Consider the following 18,893-nt stretch of genomic DNA (forward strand, 5'->3'; position numbering starts at 1 on the left):
GAACAAGTGGGGACTGTGCCATCAACGACTTGTTCAATTTAGAATTGATGCTTGAAAAGTCATCTTTATGGTAAGTCCAGTATATGTAATGATGAATTAAATGTAAACTTACCATTTTAGGATGTTTTCACATGTTCAAATGAAACTTCCTTCCACTGCATGAAAACGCAATAATTCAGATAAATTCACATTAATAAGTTGCCTGTATTATAGCATAATACACGTGAATTCACATGAATCAACATGAATACAGGCTTGCTGAATACAAGCAATGGATTCTTGACTGTATTCATCTGTATATGCACTATTCAGCTAAAATACAGGCAATAATCCATGTTAATACAGCAAGTATTATAGGGTTTTTATGCAGTGTTCAGTTTTATCTTACATGAAATATCATTGGAAAAGTTAAATTTTTAGCATGAAAATAAGAATGAAATACTTCTAAATGCTTTCATTATGATTTAGTATATATACTAACAAGTACAGATGTAAATAACCTTGTTTTGCTTATCTATTTACAGAATACAACGACCCTGGAAGTTGCAAGGTGTCCATTTGATTTCAAGTATTTCTCATTTTTTAAAATTGTCTGTATTTTTCAGATTGTATTTAAAATAAAGGTATTTGATCATTTCAATTTGTATTTTTTCAGTTTCTGTGTACCTTTCCTTTTCGTTTCCTATATTTTTTGTTTAGCTCTTTATTTGTCCCTTTTTTATAATGCAACATTGTGGGATAAGTTACTTTTGATATTCAGAGAGTTTGTAAAAGATGTTTGCCCGAAACTTTGTTATCGGTACATGTAATTTATTTGAGTCTTGTCACTTCAAGAAATAAAAAAAAAATGTTTTATTCTATATGCACGTGCCTGTTTTGATCATTTATGTTATGGTTTGAAGTAATTTTTAATAACATTACAGTTAATTTGCCATTGTGCTGTTAAAACAATCACCGTACAATACAAATAAGGCAATAATATATTGATGTCTGCCTGTGATGAAAAAGGTGCCTCTCTAATTTTTGCCGTTTGTGGCGCTGTTCTATGGCTTCCGTTGAATGTGTATCCATAAAGTTCGCACACAAGTTAAAAGTCTGGGCCTGCTGGGTATCGCTTTAAACTGCTTAGTGTCACTTTTCCGACAAGCATTTAATTACTCCTTGGCCTAATGATGTCCCTCTCTCCGTACAGTATTATGTATGATTCTGCGCTGCACGTACAACAATTAGAAGTCACCCCTTTTGACAAAATTAAAATAAACAACACCTCTTTTTCAGAATTCCCAGAGCTTCAATGAACTCGTGTTATTACATTTCTATATAATACTTATAGCCCCTAAACTTGTAATAATAATAATAATAATAATAATAATAATAATATAATAATATAATAATAATAATAATAATAATAATAATAACAACAACAATAAGCACACTATCGACGACATCTGCCGGGATTTTTTTAAGATTTGAAAGAGAACTGATTGTAAATCAGATCGAATGCGATAATGCTAAAAGCTAAGATTAGCTGTCACCGGTCGCCCAGCTTCAATTACACGGTCATAATTCCTTCCAAAATCCTCACAAACTTACAACAGGCACAATATTTCTTCCAATAAAACGTTTACTGATGATCGCATCTCGTTTCCGGTTTTAAATGTGATTAAAAGTTATACCACGCTGTACAGGTTCTTCTTACAGCTCGAGTGAACCCTCATTCTTTGTCTGTATGCGTACTTTGCTCTACAAGTTCTAAACAAATGACGCCATTGTTTATATTAATACTGGACGGGATGTAATTTTATCTCGAAATGTTTGCAAAGTATTTTTTATCACATGGGCCGCGTCAAGCAAAAACCTACCGGATGGTAATGGATACAATGTTGCACAATATCAGTTCTAAAAATTGATACTTTGTATGAGAGTTTACGTTTGCGCGCCCACAGACCTGTCGGCGATAAAATCATGGCTCGTTTCTTTCCTTTAAATCCTCTTCGAATTAAAAACATTAAAAGAAATATCAAAAGTAGATAGTACCAAGGTGCGCTGAACTGTAGATACTCGTTTCTCGCATTTTCGTTCTACATTTTGAAACGTAAAGTTTAGGGTGTAATCAATCACCGCCAAAATATTTGCATATGAAAGAGTTTCCCGCCCATAGCTCTTGTCGAGCCATCATCAGTCCGCAACCTGCTGTGTCGTACGTTGCTTTCCTCTCTAAAATCATCGGCATTTCTCACAGTAAAATGTGTTCAAGAGTTCCCGTCGACCTTCAATTCGACGAAGATCTAGGGCAATTAATGTCCGATAGACATCGGGATTTCCTTGATGACATCGAAAGTGAACACCAACAACGCCAACTTTCAAGCGACGAAAGCAGCAACGGTAGCGACTCGGAGAACTCTGAATCCGATTCAGATGATGAGTGCCAAACATCGTCGCAGGATTTGGTTGCAAATTTTACTGCTTCTACCGAATCCAGACGTGAGACTGATGGAAATAATCATGCGTCTGAAGTTACTGCAGAATTTCAAGTTGGTTGCGGCTGTTCCAATCGATGTTACAGTCAACTCAACGCAGATCGGGTCTTTCAGTATCGTCTTAATTTAGCCGAATTCACAAAGACGGAAAAAGACATACTCCTGCTTGCGAAGATGGAACAGATGGAAAAGAAAGGTGACACAAGGAGAGGAAAGATACGAGAATGTCAGAGATTCAGATACGAATTTGACGGATACGAAATTTGTGAGAAGGCATGGCGATTCATTCATGACATCAGTGAGTATTTACAAACATGCAAGTTTCTCCTTGTCTGTGTTAAAAACAACTACGTTTTCCAGGTACACCTCTGCCCCGAGACGACTTAATCGAAGTACTGATTTGTTGTTGACATCAGATATCGATAGAACATAATCGAATTGTGTTTGCCTTTCTATCATTTAAATCAGATCATCAAACAGAGTTTCCGTACACGAGTAGAATTGAAGTTCAAGGTCATTGACCCAGACAGCCGCGTCATGGCGTGTAAACTCAGTCTCAAATTCTAAGTTCTGGCTCCAATAGTTGTAGCTCACGGGCCTTTGTTTGCTGTGTTGGCGATTCAGCCCCGGCCCATGGGCCGGAGCTGAACGATTATTGCAGCTATCTCACCTTCCTGACTTTCAATTTACTCTCAGACTGATAGTTTTCCATGGGTCGACGCAGTTTTAATTCGTCATTTCAATCAATAACAGTAACGTCGATGCATAGCGTCACCGGCAAGGCAATATAACTGGCCTGTTTTGTCATCAAAGCGACACCATACATGATAGGCATCCACAGTGTTCAAATTTCTTTTTAGGACCACTGATCCTTCAAATTAGAACTAGATTGAACCTTATGTTTTCAGTTGACTTTGAAATTAAACAATAACTAATAACCCGACATGAAATGTGATATCTTTCTCTAATATAATTTTATCTCCCTCTCAGGTGTTTGGAGTTACAAATCTCTGAAAGCCCATTACAAGGTCAATGGCATAGCACCTAGAGAACATGGTTTGAAAGGAAAGAAGGCTCATAATGCTTTTTCATTTGAGGTAAGCAAATATCTTAAGTGCATCGTGGTCAATTCACAAACCGTTCGTAAATTCAGAGTTTTAGTTAAGGGCAGTAAGCAGGTAAATGTTACCGGAATTCACTGTCATCTTACTATGGTTTCCTTTGGTATATCAAGGTTTCCAAATTTGGACCGCAGAAATGTTACCAGAGTTGCGAAATTAATTACCAACGTCCCCTATCTTTAGCAGAAAACACTGAGTAAAATCATTATTGTTTTGTAGAGAGTAATTTGCAATAACATAACCAAAGTTCAATTTTGATCTCAATTTTCCAAACTCATCTCTCGCAGACATATCTGGGGAATAATTTTCATTAGTCGGTTTCTCTGACATGACGACGTGTGTGATAGCCCTTTTCCCAACTGGGTTTATCTCTTGTTGTCATGCCAGATCTGTCATAAATAGCAAAACCACAAATTTCCGATTTCACGTATTTGGCCTGATTTGACAGGAAAAAAGCTTTGTTTTTCAGACTTCTATCTCATCTTGTTTTAAATTTCTTGATTTTGATATTTAAAAGAGTCAGTATCTTGAAGTTAAAGCCCCAGTGCTGCTGACTTTTGATGATAATTTCACCATTTTTATTTTGAATGTGAACCATAATTCCTTGTTCTTCTCCCCAAAGAATGTTGATATACACAGTATCCAGCTTGTAAACTCAGCCCCTATGGTTGTAAAGTGCATTGTTATTGTTGAAAACTGACTTCTGGTCCGGACTAGAATTAAAATGTAAACAATATTCATGCATTTTACACATATAGACGCTAAGTTGACAAGCTAAATAGTGGGTGTTTCAACATTCTTTGGGGAGTAGAATAAGAAGTTGCAATTGATTTATAAAATAAGAATAATGAAAAAAAACATCGAAAGTTAGCAGCACTGGTGCTTTAACATTTCATGATTTTTTCACTTCTTTTGTTTTTCAAGGTCAACTAGTTTCTTGTTGTACTGACTCCCAAAAACAATAACATGTTGAGATATACAGTATTTAGCTTGTTATTAAACTCAGCCTATGATCGTGCATGTGCAAACTGCAGTGTCATTGTTGACAGGGTAATCCCGGTCCAAACTAGAGTTCAAATGTAAACAATAATAATGCATGTTACAAGTACAGACTATGTGTTGACAAGCTAAATAGTTGGTGTTTAGACATGCCTTGGGGAGTAGAACACGAACTTGCAATTAACATACAGATATAGTGAAAAATTCATCATAGGTTAAACTACAGTACCGCCCCCCTTAAGAACTGACTCAAGCATGATTTCTGGCAGTGTTTTCACCAAGAGGTTGATAGATGCCAGGTCATCCACAAACCTGTTCTTTACTTGTGTTTAAATGTCAAGTGATTTGTGTTGAATTTTTTTCTTGATTTGTGATCATTTTTTGAAGACAGATATACAATACTGGCACCATAAAAGTAGACAGTGGTATCACAAACGGACGAATAATACCAATCATAACTGAAGATGTTTTCATACCGGTATATACTTTTATTTGTCACCATAGATCATCCAGCATGTTGTGCAGTTCATAATGGAGTACTCAAATGAGTTTGGTTTGCCTATGCCAGCTGTACCACGTGGAAGAGAAGGCACTCCACCAGTCTACTTACCATCCAGTATCACCAAGGAGAGAGTCTACTCAGCTTATGTAGAGTCATGTGAGCAGACACAGCCACCTCTGACACATGTTGGACTCACTACTTTTAAGAACGTATGGAAAGACTGTGTTCCTCACATTCAAACCATTTCTCCCAAAACTGATGTTTGTGTGAAATGTGAAGAGTTTCGAAACAAAATTATGTTTGCCTCCTCAGAAGATGATAAATTATTGTTTACATCACAATATAATGAGCATGTCATGAAAGCACAGAAAGGAGAGAATTTTATAAGAATTGTGTTCAGAAGTCATTTGAAGAGTATGAATCATTACCACAACAAAATAAGATTCTTGGTATTCACAGTCCTTGTTCACAAGATTTGTTTTCTGTTCATTATAGTTTTGATTATGCACAACATTTTTCACTTCCCCATCAGTCAAGACAAGTTGGTCCTTTGTACTTCCTTAGCCCAATGAAAGTTTTCTGTTTTGGTGTTTGTAATGAAGTTTGTAAAGAACAAATTAATTATCTTTTCACTGAAGCTGATAGCATTGGTCAGGATGGGAAGAAAAGTGCAGGACCCAATAATGTAATTAGCATATTGCATCACCATCTTTCAGATCACAGTTTGGGTGAAAAACAATGTTCCTTTCATGCTGACAACTGTGGGGGTCAAAATAAAAACAAATCTGTTCTGCACTATATGTCATGGAGAACCAGTACTGGTCTGCATGATGAAATTCAAATTCATTTCATGGAACCTGGGCACACAAAATGTATCTGTGATGCATGCTTTGGTAAAGTCCGTCAATTATATAGACGTAGTGATGTGGATACCGTGGATCAGTTAGCTACTCTTGTCAACAAGAGTGCCAATATTAATAAAAGTCATGTCCTGCAACAAGACTCAGAGTCTGATCACACATGGCAATGGTATCAGTGGGATACATACCTATCTGGATATCTCAAACCACTGAAAGGCATACGGAAATATCATCATTTTAGATTTAATAAAGATAATCCAGGTAAAGTTTATGTAAAAGAAGTCCACGATGAAATTGAAACTGAGATAGCATTGGTAAGGAATGGTGTAACTTGGCCCCCACAACAAGGAAGCTTTCCTGAGAAACTTGAATGTGGAGGTTTGTCAGATGCCCGCCATAAACAACTACATGATACTATTCAACAGCATGTAAGGCCACCTTTTCGGGCCGACTTTTGTTCAGTTTGTATGTAAAATGTATAAACCACACTTCAAAAAGTGAATAAAAAAAGATTGAGTATTTCTCATTTATGTACCAGTACATGTTTGTTGTTTGAAGTATTATTTTGCAGTGAGAGTGGGCACTGAACAAGTGTGTTATATTATCAATGCCTATTGAAGTGAAAGTGAACATGCATAAATTTGTTTGTAAACCTGAAAATCACGTTAATAAGATATCTACACAGCTTAAATGAAACATTTTTATCTCATATCATGTTGGCAAAAACAACACTTCATCAGCGTGGTTTTTCTTTTGAAGAAACAATGCAGAGGTACACAGTAATTTGATGATGTGTGAATGAAGAGCAAAGGAAAACGAGTATGCAAATCTAAGGTCAGGGGTTATATTCAAATGAGCTAAAATCATACTTCTGATCGCGGTTCGGACCTTAAACTTCAGTGACATAATCTAGAGATAGAGAACCATCAAAAATGCTAGAAAAACAAAAATTGATAATTTTGACCATCAGGTAGGTTTTTGCTTGATGCGGCCCACATAATATCATACTAAAATGTTACTACACGTAGTTTTGGCGATGTCGCGCCGTATTTGAATGATGTATCCGCATTTTGAGGAGTTGCGCAGCAACGAGTCAAAATGCGAACACATCACTAGAAAACGACGTGGTAGCGCCCAAACTTCGTGTAGTGACCCCTTAATCATACATGCATGCCTTGCTGGCTAGGACTGTTTTCCTACGTAAGTTCCGAAATTAGCGACGAAATCAACTGATATCTACTTGGCTTGCTCATTGCTGTCCTCAAAAAAGTTGGTCAGTGAGGAGTGATGACAACCGTATCACTTCTTGATATTATTCCGCTGTCAGGCCATTCAAGGGAGAGTTTATGGCACACTTTTAAAAGCAAATAATTTAAATATTAGCAGTCAATCAGATTGCACGATTCGAGTGAACACATATAATTAATTCACTCAAACACATAATTAATTCGAGCGAACACACATAATTATTTCGACCGAACACAAAATTAATTCAAGACACTGGTAGAAATTAATTCTAGCACACATTCAATTAATTGCAGCACATGAAAACATTTTGAACCCAAGATTAATTGAAGGAATTAATATATTAAATCTAGACTACATAAAATTAATTCAGGCACATAAAAAACATATAAATAATTTGAAATGTTAGCAAAATTAATTCTAGACTACATAAAATTAATTACAGCAAAGATAAGCAGGAATAATTAATTGGAACACATAAAATTAATTCGGTATGAGTACACAAAAATTAATTAAAGCATATAAAAATTAATTAAAAGAAACAAACAATTAATTAGCGGTCTAGTAAATTAATCCCAGTCTACATAAAATTAATTCTAACATACTAAAATTAATAAAACATACAGAATATAATAAGACAATACTTTGATTTACCGACATTAGAAAAGATTACAAAAGTAGAAATCATCACTTGCCCTTGCGTGGCTTGCTACAATTGTTTTGTTTCAAACCCACGCCATGAATAAATTAAAATGATAACGACGGCTCAATATTACGATTTGTTGAAACACAATAGAGCATGGAGGTAGTACGCAGAGTACCTCCATGAGAAAAATTAGTTACTGGGTAATTATTTTAAATTTGTTAATGAGCGAGATCATGATGTCGATACTCTGCTGGTATTTCGTCGCGCCAGCATTGTTAGAGTCCAAACAAAGAAACGTTGCAGCTTGATCACTCGCATCTAAAACGCTAATGTATTTGAGCGTGAAATATTACTATCCTGTGCGCCAATTTGGAAGATTATGACACACTTTCAAATTCCAGTGTAGAAATTTGTGGCCGCTCGGCTGCCTTGTACACCTCATACTGGAGTATATAAGTAACAGTAGAGCCGAGCAGCCAAAGTCGTTCACTAGGCGCTGCTCACTGTATGTGTATGTCTCAAAAGTAGCCCTGCGTAGTCCCGGTGTATCTACGGCCTGAGCTCTCACCACAGCCCTGCTGACTGTGCCGATAGGCGGAATACACGGCGCGGCCGCGGTTCCGATGTGAATAGCGCTCGAAAAACTACATTTTTAACTACTTTCGGCCAAAATCCGATGTATGCCTACCCAAGTCACACAATCGGTTAGTCACAGACTGCAAAAAATAGTATATAGGGCCTAAACCAGAGAGGTCGGCCAGTTGCGAGCTCGGCCAGTACTGTGCCGCATCGACCAACTCGGCCAGTGGGAGAGGTCGGCCACTTACATATGATCATATATGATGATTGCGTACATTTTCTCTTCACAGTCAATAGATCCTTCTCCTATACGCATGCCATTTGTTTTTTGATTTTCTATAACGTTCAGAAAACAACAGGAAGACGTTCCACTCTGAAAAAAACACGTCGGCCTCGGCGTTTCTGCAGATCGCGAGTAGGGCGTACGATCGGCAGTATATTATATCGTTGATCGTTGGATGAATGATGTTTTTTTTTATGTTATGGTTTGACGGTAATAATTCGTAGGTTTACATGTTTTTTTTAATGGAAAGCAAAATGATGTACCACACTGTGCGGCCGATCATCTTGTAGTTAGCATTGTTCAAGCAGCGAGGTAACTTCATGGTGGAAGGAAGTTTGCAAACATCACGCTCATGAATGACATTGACATCGCTTTCACATAACTTTGGCGAGACTTAGAAACAAATATATACACTGTAGTCTCATCTTATAACCATACTCCTACTGGCCGAGTTCGCCTAGTGGTTGACTTCTCCAGCTGGCCGAGCTCGCAACTCGCCGAGTTCTCCCACTGACCGGGGCCGAGCTCGCAACTGGCCGACCTCTCTTCTATTCAAAAATTTGCTCTCGTCCCAAACTGTATGTAATAGTTTACCAGCGATTCACGGTCGGTCAGGTGTCCAGGAACCGGCCATATCTTGCAAGAACGTATCTAATGGCGTTATCTAATGACTTATTCGGCCGAAAGTAGTCAGAAAAGGTAGCTTTTCATGCGCGGTCAAAAACAGGACCGATAAGTCGCCGTGTATTCATTTCTGCAGGGCTGTAATGGGCGGCCGTATCACGCAGGGAACACATAGCATCGTATGCAGGGCTGGTCTCAAAGTCTGTCCGCATGATTTCCGTTTGCACAGTTATTAATAAAAGGCATGTTTCAACATTAAAATTACAGACAGGCGATTTTAAAATTCGCTGTGCGCCTTTGTTTACAACTGGGTGGATAGCTCGGTTACACACTTTTGATTTTCGTGCGTCTTCTTCGTGCATATGCATGCTTGTGAGTCATACCTATTGTTCTCTGTAAGGCGCCTTCTGATAGGTCGGCTGTTCTGGCCAGAGCGCGAGATTTGAACGCGACCTTCTATGGGAGTTGGTCAGATGTAGTGAGAGGCGACAGCGAGAGAATACCGCGTACGCATAAGAAGACGTCGCCGTACTCTACGTCTGACTTAAATCAGATTGTACGGCGTACATGCCCGAGTACTCAGTCTCTGGCCCTTCCTCCGCACACCATAGTTCCGCAAAACTCGTGTCAGCGCCGTAAATATTATTAAAAACGTTATGTTAACATGCGTAAAAAATTAGAACAGGAGACTGTTGTCGACATGAACAACACAATAAGTACTTGTTAACTTGAAAAAAAAACCGTCGAAAAACCCAAGCTACTGACTCTGTCAGTTCGTGCCTGAGAGTGGTGTACAGAAATGTGCTGTAAATGTCTGAGTATTATATCTGTCCCCGACGCGCATTTTACAAACACATTGGCCAGTGAACATTTCATGTAAGTAGCAGAGAGAGGCCAAAATTGCAAAACATCAATTAAAATAAACTTACATTGTACGTCCACAAATACAGACGCATTTCTCAGATCATCTGATCCATCCCAGAATTCCGTAGTGGCTTCGCACGTGTAGTTACCGGTGTCATTTCGCTTTGCTGGTGCGATTTTTAGCTCGTCAGATACATTCATTTCTAATCGGGGAGTCAACCATGCAATAATTACTGTTGGATTTGCATCGACTGAGCAATTTGCACGATATGTGTGTCCTTCTATCACCTTTCCATTGCTTTTGTCTTCGATGACGACATAAGACATATCTGAAAGGATGCAACATGAGAAGATTTTAGTTAACCTTTTGCTTTGTACTGTTATTTTTTTATTTGTCTATTTGTTTTCAATAAATTAACTAATTTATATGCCAATTTTTCTGCATGTTTAGTTCTTTGTTTGTTGTATGTATGTATGTATGTATGTATGTATGTATGTATGTATGTATGTATGTATGTATGTATGTATGTATGTATGTATGTATGTATGTGTATGTATGTATGTATGTATGTGTATGTTTGTATGTATGTATGTATGTATGTATGTATGTATGTATGTATGTATGTATGTATGTATGTATGTATGTATGTATGTATGTATGTATGTATGTATGTATGTATGTATGTATGTATGTATGTATGTATGTATGTATGTATGTATGTATGTATGTATGTATGTATGTATGTATGTATGTATGTAGTATGTAGTATGTATGTATGTATGTATGTATGTATGTAACTAGTGTTGCAGTCGGGAATTTTAGATAAGGGGACTCTGTGTCCAACCACCATTTATTTTGGGACATTTTGTACATTTTAGAGACAACAAGCAGTTGTCAATCAAATTTTGCATTATTTCGTAACACATCAGTTTCACTGAATAAAATTCAAGATACCGGGACCGCGTCGGTATGCTTGAATTTCAGGCAATTTAAGCAGTATACCATATCTGCCGCAAATCAGAGCTCAGACGGACTACAGTCAAGCAAATTATGATATCAAGTGCAGCGTTTTAATTACTTTTAATCATAGCTAGCTCCGAAAGTACGTTGTGTAAGCCTCAAAATAATTATGCAAAATAAAGATCATCGTCAGTAACAGATATTACTTGTATTCTAAACCCATCAAAATCGACTCACGAGTGCGCCCGAGGTGACCCGCAGTACGCAAGAGTGCCGGACAACGGGTTCGTTTTGGGGACATTGTCGCAAGGGCGCGTCCTGGCGGCAACTCTGTATGTATGTATGTATGTTAAATAGTCTAACGGTATTTTCATTGAATTACCTACATTGTACATCGAGATAGAAACCGTCCTGCATCAGTTCGACTGTCCCGTCCCAGTAGGTTACATTTGCTGTGCAAGTGTAGTTGCCGCTGTCCGCCCTCCGAGCTTCTTCTATTGCCAATTCTCCGACGAATGTGACGTCACCATCGGGTGTGGTCCATGAGATAACGGCGGTTGGGTTTGCGTCGGCTGTGCAGTTTGCGTAGTATGAGTGACCCTCAATGACCTTACCGTCACTCTCAAAATGTATGACAACATCGGATATATCTAAACAATGTGATTTAAAACAGAATGATAAATTTCTTATTACTTTGTGACAGAAGTTCTGTAAATTCTACCTACTGTAATTATCGATAGCTGGTCATTACAAATAACATAGAAGTTTTTATCGTGAACGTGCTATATTCTAACATCAATTGTGCCTTCTCTATTATGATTAAATGAAGGGTTTTATCTATTTTTGTCTCCTTTTAACTCGACGCATATGGCATGAATGATGTCATCACTGCAGAAACAGGATGGCAAAGTATTATATACCATTTTTTCATTAACAACAGATTTTTATAGAGATTTTACAGAGAACGGTTAAAATTTACACTTCTTTGACCACTGCAGCTGAAATATTGTGACTTGTACGTGTTTCGCGCACTTTGCTTTCTGCAAATGTTTTCACTTACAACGGACGTCGAGCACGACCCCGAACACCACATCGCCTGTGCACACGTACAGACCGGCGTCGGACAGTTGTGCGTTGTCAAACACCAGCATTGACCCGTCCACCACAGTCTCGCCGTCAGCATCGAGCCACGCTATATCGGCCACCGGGTTTGCCTCCGCTGAGCAGTGCGCCGTGTAATTACTACCCTTGATCACTTTACCGTCGCTATCTTATACATAGCTCTGCAAGGCAGGGCTGTGAGTTACCGGCGTTATACTGCGTGGACGTATAACGATTTTTAAAGTTACTTATCTGAATTTTGCTCTGCTGTTACTTACCCCCTTGCCTGTAATTGAATGGTGAAATATGCATTTTATTAATAACTGTGCAAACAGAAATCATGCGGACATCTTTTGAGACATACTGTGAGCAGCGGCCAGAACACGGCTGTGGCCGATCGGCTGTCTTGTACACATTACTCTAAAGGTACGAAAGTATAGGGAAAATTATTTAAATAAAATCCGTAAAATAAAACGTTGCTGGCAACCCTTGGGATTCAAACTTCTCGTGTTGTCGCATGCGTGGTAGTAAATCGATCGACTGGGTTCTTGAAAACAAAAAAAACTACACCGGGCCATGTAATTGCTGGTAAGTCGCTCAATTTTACCTCCGGACAACTCCCGTGACACCGCCATTATCAGCGGTGGATAGGGCCGATGTTGACTTTACAAGTTAGGAAGCCGATCGATCGCTTTTTGTAAGTATTTCCTTGATTAAGTTTAAGTCTGAATCACGAAAATGGCCAATAACCGTTAATTTTGTCTAAATTAAAAATTATTTTCCAAATACTTTCGTACCTTTAGAGTAATGTGTACAAGACAGCCGAGCGGCCACAGCCGTGTTCTGGGCGCTGCTCACTGTATGTCTCAAAAACTACCTGCATGATTTCCGTTCGCACAGTTATCAATAAAATGCATGTTTCAATATAAAAATAGTAGACACGTGTTTAAAAAATTCGCCATTTGTATGAAGTTAGTAACATTAACAGTAGAGCTGAACGGCCACAGCCGTGCACGGGCACTGTTCACTGTATGCCTCAATAGCTGCCCGCACGATTTCCGTTTGCACAAATTTTAATAAAATGCATGTTTCAACATTACAATTACACACAAGTGATTGTAAAGTAAGTCGTGTGCCTGTGGTAACTCTCAGCACTGCCATCCAGAGCTACAGTATACAGAGAAAGAGCGGCTACTTGATCAGTGTTTGTCAAGTCGGGCGCGTTAGCGTTCTACATGTACTAGTGAAAACGTTGCCTCGAATCTAAAGTTAAAAGGGAGTGTTAGCCTCAGTATTTTTGCCTTTGCCACTCTCCGTCAGAAGCTAAACCCACGGTTACGTGTGGTTCGATACATAACGGCCACCTCGTGGTATGCAATTTTCTATGCATGCCACGGTGCGGCCACGCCGCGGTCGCTATGTATCGAACCACACACGTAACCGTGGGCTAGCGGCTGGCCATCTTTTGTTGGGGCGGGACTCCATGGATGGTTTGGGCACAGACTGTCTATGGTTTGGGGAGAGGCGGCCCTACACAGTACAATGAGGGGATCGCTGGTCGCCGTCGTGTACTGTACTAGCATAGCGACGGGACCGCCGGCCGCTGGCTTATCCCCTCGAGTGTACATTGAGACACGCCATCATGAGCGAGGGGACCGCAGGCCGCCGACGAAACACCACGAAGTGTTTTGTCCACTTGTAACTTTTTAATATAGAATGGGACGTGTCGGTAACTTGGACGTCCATGAGATGATATTGAAGACTAGAGGCTCAGAGTTATCGCTGAAAAACCGCAAATATCTTGTCCGACATTTGAGTGTGATGATTCAAAACCTGTGGCATTAACCTGTAGCAATCATGACGTTGAGAATTATTTAATTTACATGTTGGGCTTTTCCTGCAGGTTGTCCCACTCTGTTTCTTTTTTCAAACGGGCCTCTTTTTTTCTTCTCCCCATACCTTTTCTTCTGAGTTGTAACCTCGTTTGTTTTGTTTTTTATGTTTTGTTGTAACCTCGTTTTATTTGTTACGTTGTTGTTGTTGTTGTTTTTTTTTATGGGTTTTTTTAAGGAGACCTCGTTTTGGTTTCTTTACAGCCTCGACGCCAGCGCGATCTCGACTTTTCAATAGTGATTCTCTTTCTTTTTTTAGTTAGACCTGATAGCGGGTAGTTTTGTTTTTTGTTGTAGTGAAATAACTATTTTTGTTTTTGTTTGTAATCATTTCAATATGTGTGTGTGCTCGATTTTTTTGTTTTCTTTTTGTTTTCGCTTTTCTCCCCTTGTAAGCTGTATTAATATCACCTTTATATCAATTACACGTGTATGTACGTCAATAAGTATGGGAGTGTGGTATTTCCAATTTTTGCTAACAGTTTATTGCTGATTAAAGAATATTTTACAATTAAGTATTACATAACATTCTGCCCTTTTTGCAATAATACTTTTCACGTTTATTTTCTTCCGTAATTCCATCGAATTCCTATTTCAATCGAGAAACACTGAAAGACGGTTGCACGTCATCTTTATCTGTACAGACACATTCAAGTAGTTAATGACACACTTATTTTAAATGAATGGTTTTTTATGGGAAGGTACATTAATAACATGCAATGATATGGCCGAAATAACTTTTTTCTTTATTATTCATACACGTTTAAGACTCCATTTAGAAAGAAAATTTGACAGTTTCTTTTTGCTCTATGACAATAAATATTTGTTGTAAACATTTTGCACGCCGTAGTTTACTGTAAGAATATCAAGAGTAACTTTATTGATTGGAAAACATTGAACACCGACATAATAAATTGGTCGAATGTCATTTTTTTTTTAATTTTTTCGGCGGTGTCAAACACAGTGAGACACCATGATATTAGGGAGATATTGGTTCAAGTGGCGGGCCAGAATGATTGTACACACAACATGGGCATTTTCATCGAGTGCATGTAAACACAACCATTCTGATGTGTAATCAATCAAATACCAAATATTAAGAAAACAACTTATTATTTGGTAGGAGGTCTTCGATTGTGTTCCTGTAAAAATATCACAAATATGTTAAATTCTGAGTCACAGTTACTAGCATTTTCACACTTTTGCTGCTAAGTGTTTTTTATTTACATACTTTTTGCCAGTGATAACTTCACTCCAATTACTTTTCATTTACAGTTAACAAGCACCTACACGCCAAGTAGTGTACAGCGGTGCGGATATTTTTGCAATTTGACCAGAATTCAAGAATGGGATGTTGGGCATTTTGTGACAAAAAACTGCAAAAACTGTCACAAAAATACAATATTGCATGATTTGTCAAAATTTGAAAACACTAAACAAAGATTACCTCTACAAATATGCATACCAAGGTTTAAAGCAATAGGATAAGCGCTTTCACGGAAAATGATTGTTTGACCAAATGTTGGTACAATTGCTCTAAAAACTAAATATGAATATATAAGCACGATCTGACGACAATCAAGTAAAGATGCCCTAGGTACATACATATCAAGTTTAAAAGCAATCAGAGTAGTTGTTTCAGAGAAAATGTTTTTTTACCTAAAATGTAAAAATTGCACCAAAAATAAATATGAACATTTCACGTCAAGTTTACCAACTCTGACATAAGTCAACACTAGGATCAAGCACATCAAATTTCAAAGCAATCAAACGAGAACTCCATCAGTTTTTGTGCTTCCTAAACTGTAATTACAAAAGTATTTATTTTGAAACGCATATGGTGTATATATTTTGGTTGATGACTAAACGGAGATCAAACGACTGCACATTAATATGATTGTCTCATAATCGGAGAGACGAATCTTTTCTCGCTTAAAATCAAACATAAATTTATCAATTTATAAACACAATTTAAACAGTTGCAGTATACACATTTATTTTGTTTCTATCAAAAATAAAACCTTGCATGATCTAGTCATCATCTGGCTGACATGATAATCTACAGTGCTATTAATGAAATACTTACATTGTACATTAATAACAATTGTGTCTTCACAGGCGAAAGGTTCGGAAAGCGTGATATATTCAAGCCCACATACCAGGGTGACATTGTTTTGCGTCCTATCAAATGACGTCATCCAAGAATACGTTGAAGAATTTCCCCCTCTAGAGACAACATCACCGTCCATCCGCCACCTCAACTCCCCCGGTGGCACTGCCTTGTACACGGAACAGTTGAAAGTTGCGTCGTCCCCGGCTTTGACTGTGACTCCTGGGTATACATCACACGTTGGATGCCTATCTGGTCAAATAGAGAACGAATGCAACTCAACACATGTAAATTTGACAGCAACTATGTCTCTTTGGGTGTCATTGTCTGCCCTTGTCTGTCTCTGCCTGTCACTCTGTCTGTCTCTCTGTCTCTCTCTCGATGTTTAAGTAACAAGGTTTAAACTATAAAATTCGAAATTTGACATCCAAATAACACGTATCTGTGTGTCTGTGTGTCTGTTTGTCAGTACTCGTCTCTCTGTCTCTAGATTTTTTGTGTCTCTCACATATGGTCTAAAGATTGAAACTGTTCTGGATGACCAAATGCCATTTATGTAAGAGAGAAGACAAATTAAAGACAGCATGCATCTTAGATAAATAAAAAAATACCATCACTATGTACAACGTGCACCTGTATTTGTTTTACCTTTTTTGTCGATATATGTCGATTTATTATCAATTGTCTCATATATCATTATATTGTTACAAACATATTTTAAATTCTATTGATCTACGATTAGTGAGAATATTTGAGTACTGCCTTATTCGTCGAAATAGAGATCAAAATCTTGTGCAAGCGTCAAGCAAAATTGCTCGAGATCATTCGTTTTCTGGGCAATATAAAAAGAATACAGCGATTTTGCCTTGCAACGAAACGAGTACAAAGAGAGACTGATATAACATGATCAAATCAGCAACAAGCTGCCATAAACAGTACGGTGTACATGAAATGCACACAAGCTGTCTTGGCGTGACGCTGTCGTCAGTTATGTTCTTGGTAACAAATGATACTTAGGGGTTATCACACGAAGTTTGTGAGGTACCGTGTCGTATTCGAGTGACGTGTCCGTATTTCGACGAGATGCGCAGCAACGAGTCGCGGACACATTACGAGTATCCGATGCGGTATCGCCCAGACTTCGTGTAAATAACCTCTTAATCATGCATGCATGATTTTGTTATGACTGTTTTCCTATATGATGTTCCGAGATTAGAGACGAAATCCACTGAAGTCGACCTTGCTTTCTCATCGCTGTACTGATAAAAAGTTGGTTGCTAAGGAGTGATGACAACCGTATCACTTGATATTATTCCGCTGTTTGGCCATTCCACTTCAAGGGAGGGTTTATTGCACACTTTTAAAGCGAAAAAATTCAAACATTGAGACGTCGACACAGGTTTTCACAATTTTAAGAAGATTAATTGTTAGCTTAAAATGACGATGTAAGTAAAACGTAGGATGGAATGTATAAAATATGTGTGTTTTCGTGTTTTGAAACATAATCTCATTCCTTCGTTATGAGGCCCACCAAAGTCGGTACAAAATACTCGCGCCGCGCCAGCATTCGATTTCAAACTCAATCTAATATGAACAACTGAGAGAATAGAGTTAAAGCAAGCAGCTTTATGTCCTCAGGCGTCCAATCTGCCGAATTTACCATCTTAGAAAGGAACTTGAGTGGGTTAGGAAAACGCGAAGTGAGTGCATAGCGTCTTAATTTCTTTGTGACTTTGTTGCTGTACAAATAAAACAATTCAAAAGTATTTACATCATCTGCTCGTATATTTTAGTCACTTGCTTGCTTAAATAGAACTAAACTTCTTTAACAACCTAAACGAACATTTGACTTTCCATAGTATCTTACATTGTATCCGAAACCCTCACCGGACACGACTATGCCGCGGCTGTGAATCTCACTGACAGATGCAAATCGGAAATATAATATGTGCACCATGTCTGTCACAAGTATTTTCAGTGCGGTTGAATTTTGTGGCCCATTTACGGCTGCAAACAATGTAATCCACCATCTAGATATATACTTAAAGCGCAGTGGTCGTCGCGCTGCGCGTGCGTGATTATTTTGTTGATAAACATAAATTTTTGTAAACATAAGTCTTCTCAACTTCAATAGGAGTGAGATGGGAGCAGTCCCCACTTTGTTAAGGCCTTTGTAAGACTAAACATCATGCAATAGTAAAATATTAAGATCGGAAACGAACTTCAGTGGTGTATTTCTATCTATAAACTCATGTAAGGCTACGAACATTGGGACACTACACTCAGCACATTATGTCGCTGAGTTTACTGCACGCAGACACAGTGAACAAAAAGCTTTGATCGCGCGCGATCACGCTGGTTGTACACAATGCTATGTACTGTACAGTGAAAATACATAACTAAAATGATCAACATTGCCTATATATGTAGACCAGCAACAAGCACAATGCCTAACACAAATATTACACTCAAGACCATGATCGGCAAGCCAGAGCAGGACACGTGAGATGTTGTTGGGAGACGCGTCACCGCGTTGACGTACACGGATATAGAGAATCCGGTCCAACAACGTACCGGCCCGCTACGACTTGGCCCACAACCAACTGTTGATCACCATGTCTTACTT

General features: G+C 38.3%; 1 protein-coding gene across 1 annotated transcript; it reads left to right on the top strand.

The window, feature by feature from the left end:
* Positions 1-2,032: 2,032 nt before the first annotated feature.
* LOC139129819 (uncharacterized) lies at positions 2,033-6,513 on the top strand. Its single transcript, XM_070695500.1, has 3 exons — positions 2,033-2,778; positions 3,471-3,577; positions 5,105-6,513. Exons 1-3 carry the CDS (start codon positions 2,139-2,141, stop codon positions 5,672-5,674), a joined length of 1,317 nt encoding a protein of 438 aa, XP_070551601.1. The 5' UTR covers positions 2,033-2,138; the 3' UTR covers positions 5,675-6,513.
* The last annotated feature ends 12,380 nt before the right edge of the window (positions 6,514-18,893 follow it).

This window comes from Ptychodera flava, chromosome 3, assembly GCF_041260155.1.
Source record: "Ptychodera flava strain L36383 chromosome 3, AS_Pfla_20210202, whole genome shotgun sequence".
NCBI classification, from domain to species: domain Eukaryota; kingdom Metazoa; phylum Hemichordata; class Enteropneusta; family Ptychoderidae; genus Ptychodera; species Ptychodera flava.

What these genes read in the sequence shown, in the direction of transcription:
- LOC139129819 (XM_070695500.1), top strand. Translation starts at nt 2,139, where the DNA reads ATGAAAGAGTTTCCCGCCCATAGCTCTTGTCGAGCCATCATCAGTCCG. An exon ending in GCGATTCATTCATGACATCA is followed by an intron (nt 2,779 to 3,470) that starts GTGAGTATTTAC and finishes TCTCCCTCTCAG; the next exon opens with GTGTTTGGAGTTACAAATCT. An exon ending in ATAATGCTTTTTCATTTGAG is followed by an intron (nt 3,578 to 5,104) that starts GTAAGCAAATAT and finishes TTGTCACCATAG; the next exon opens with ATCATCCAGCATGTTGTGCA.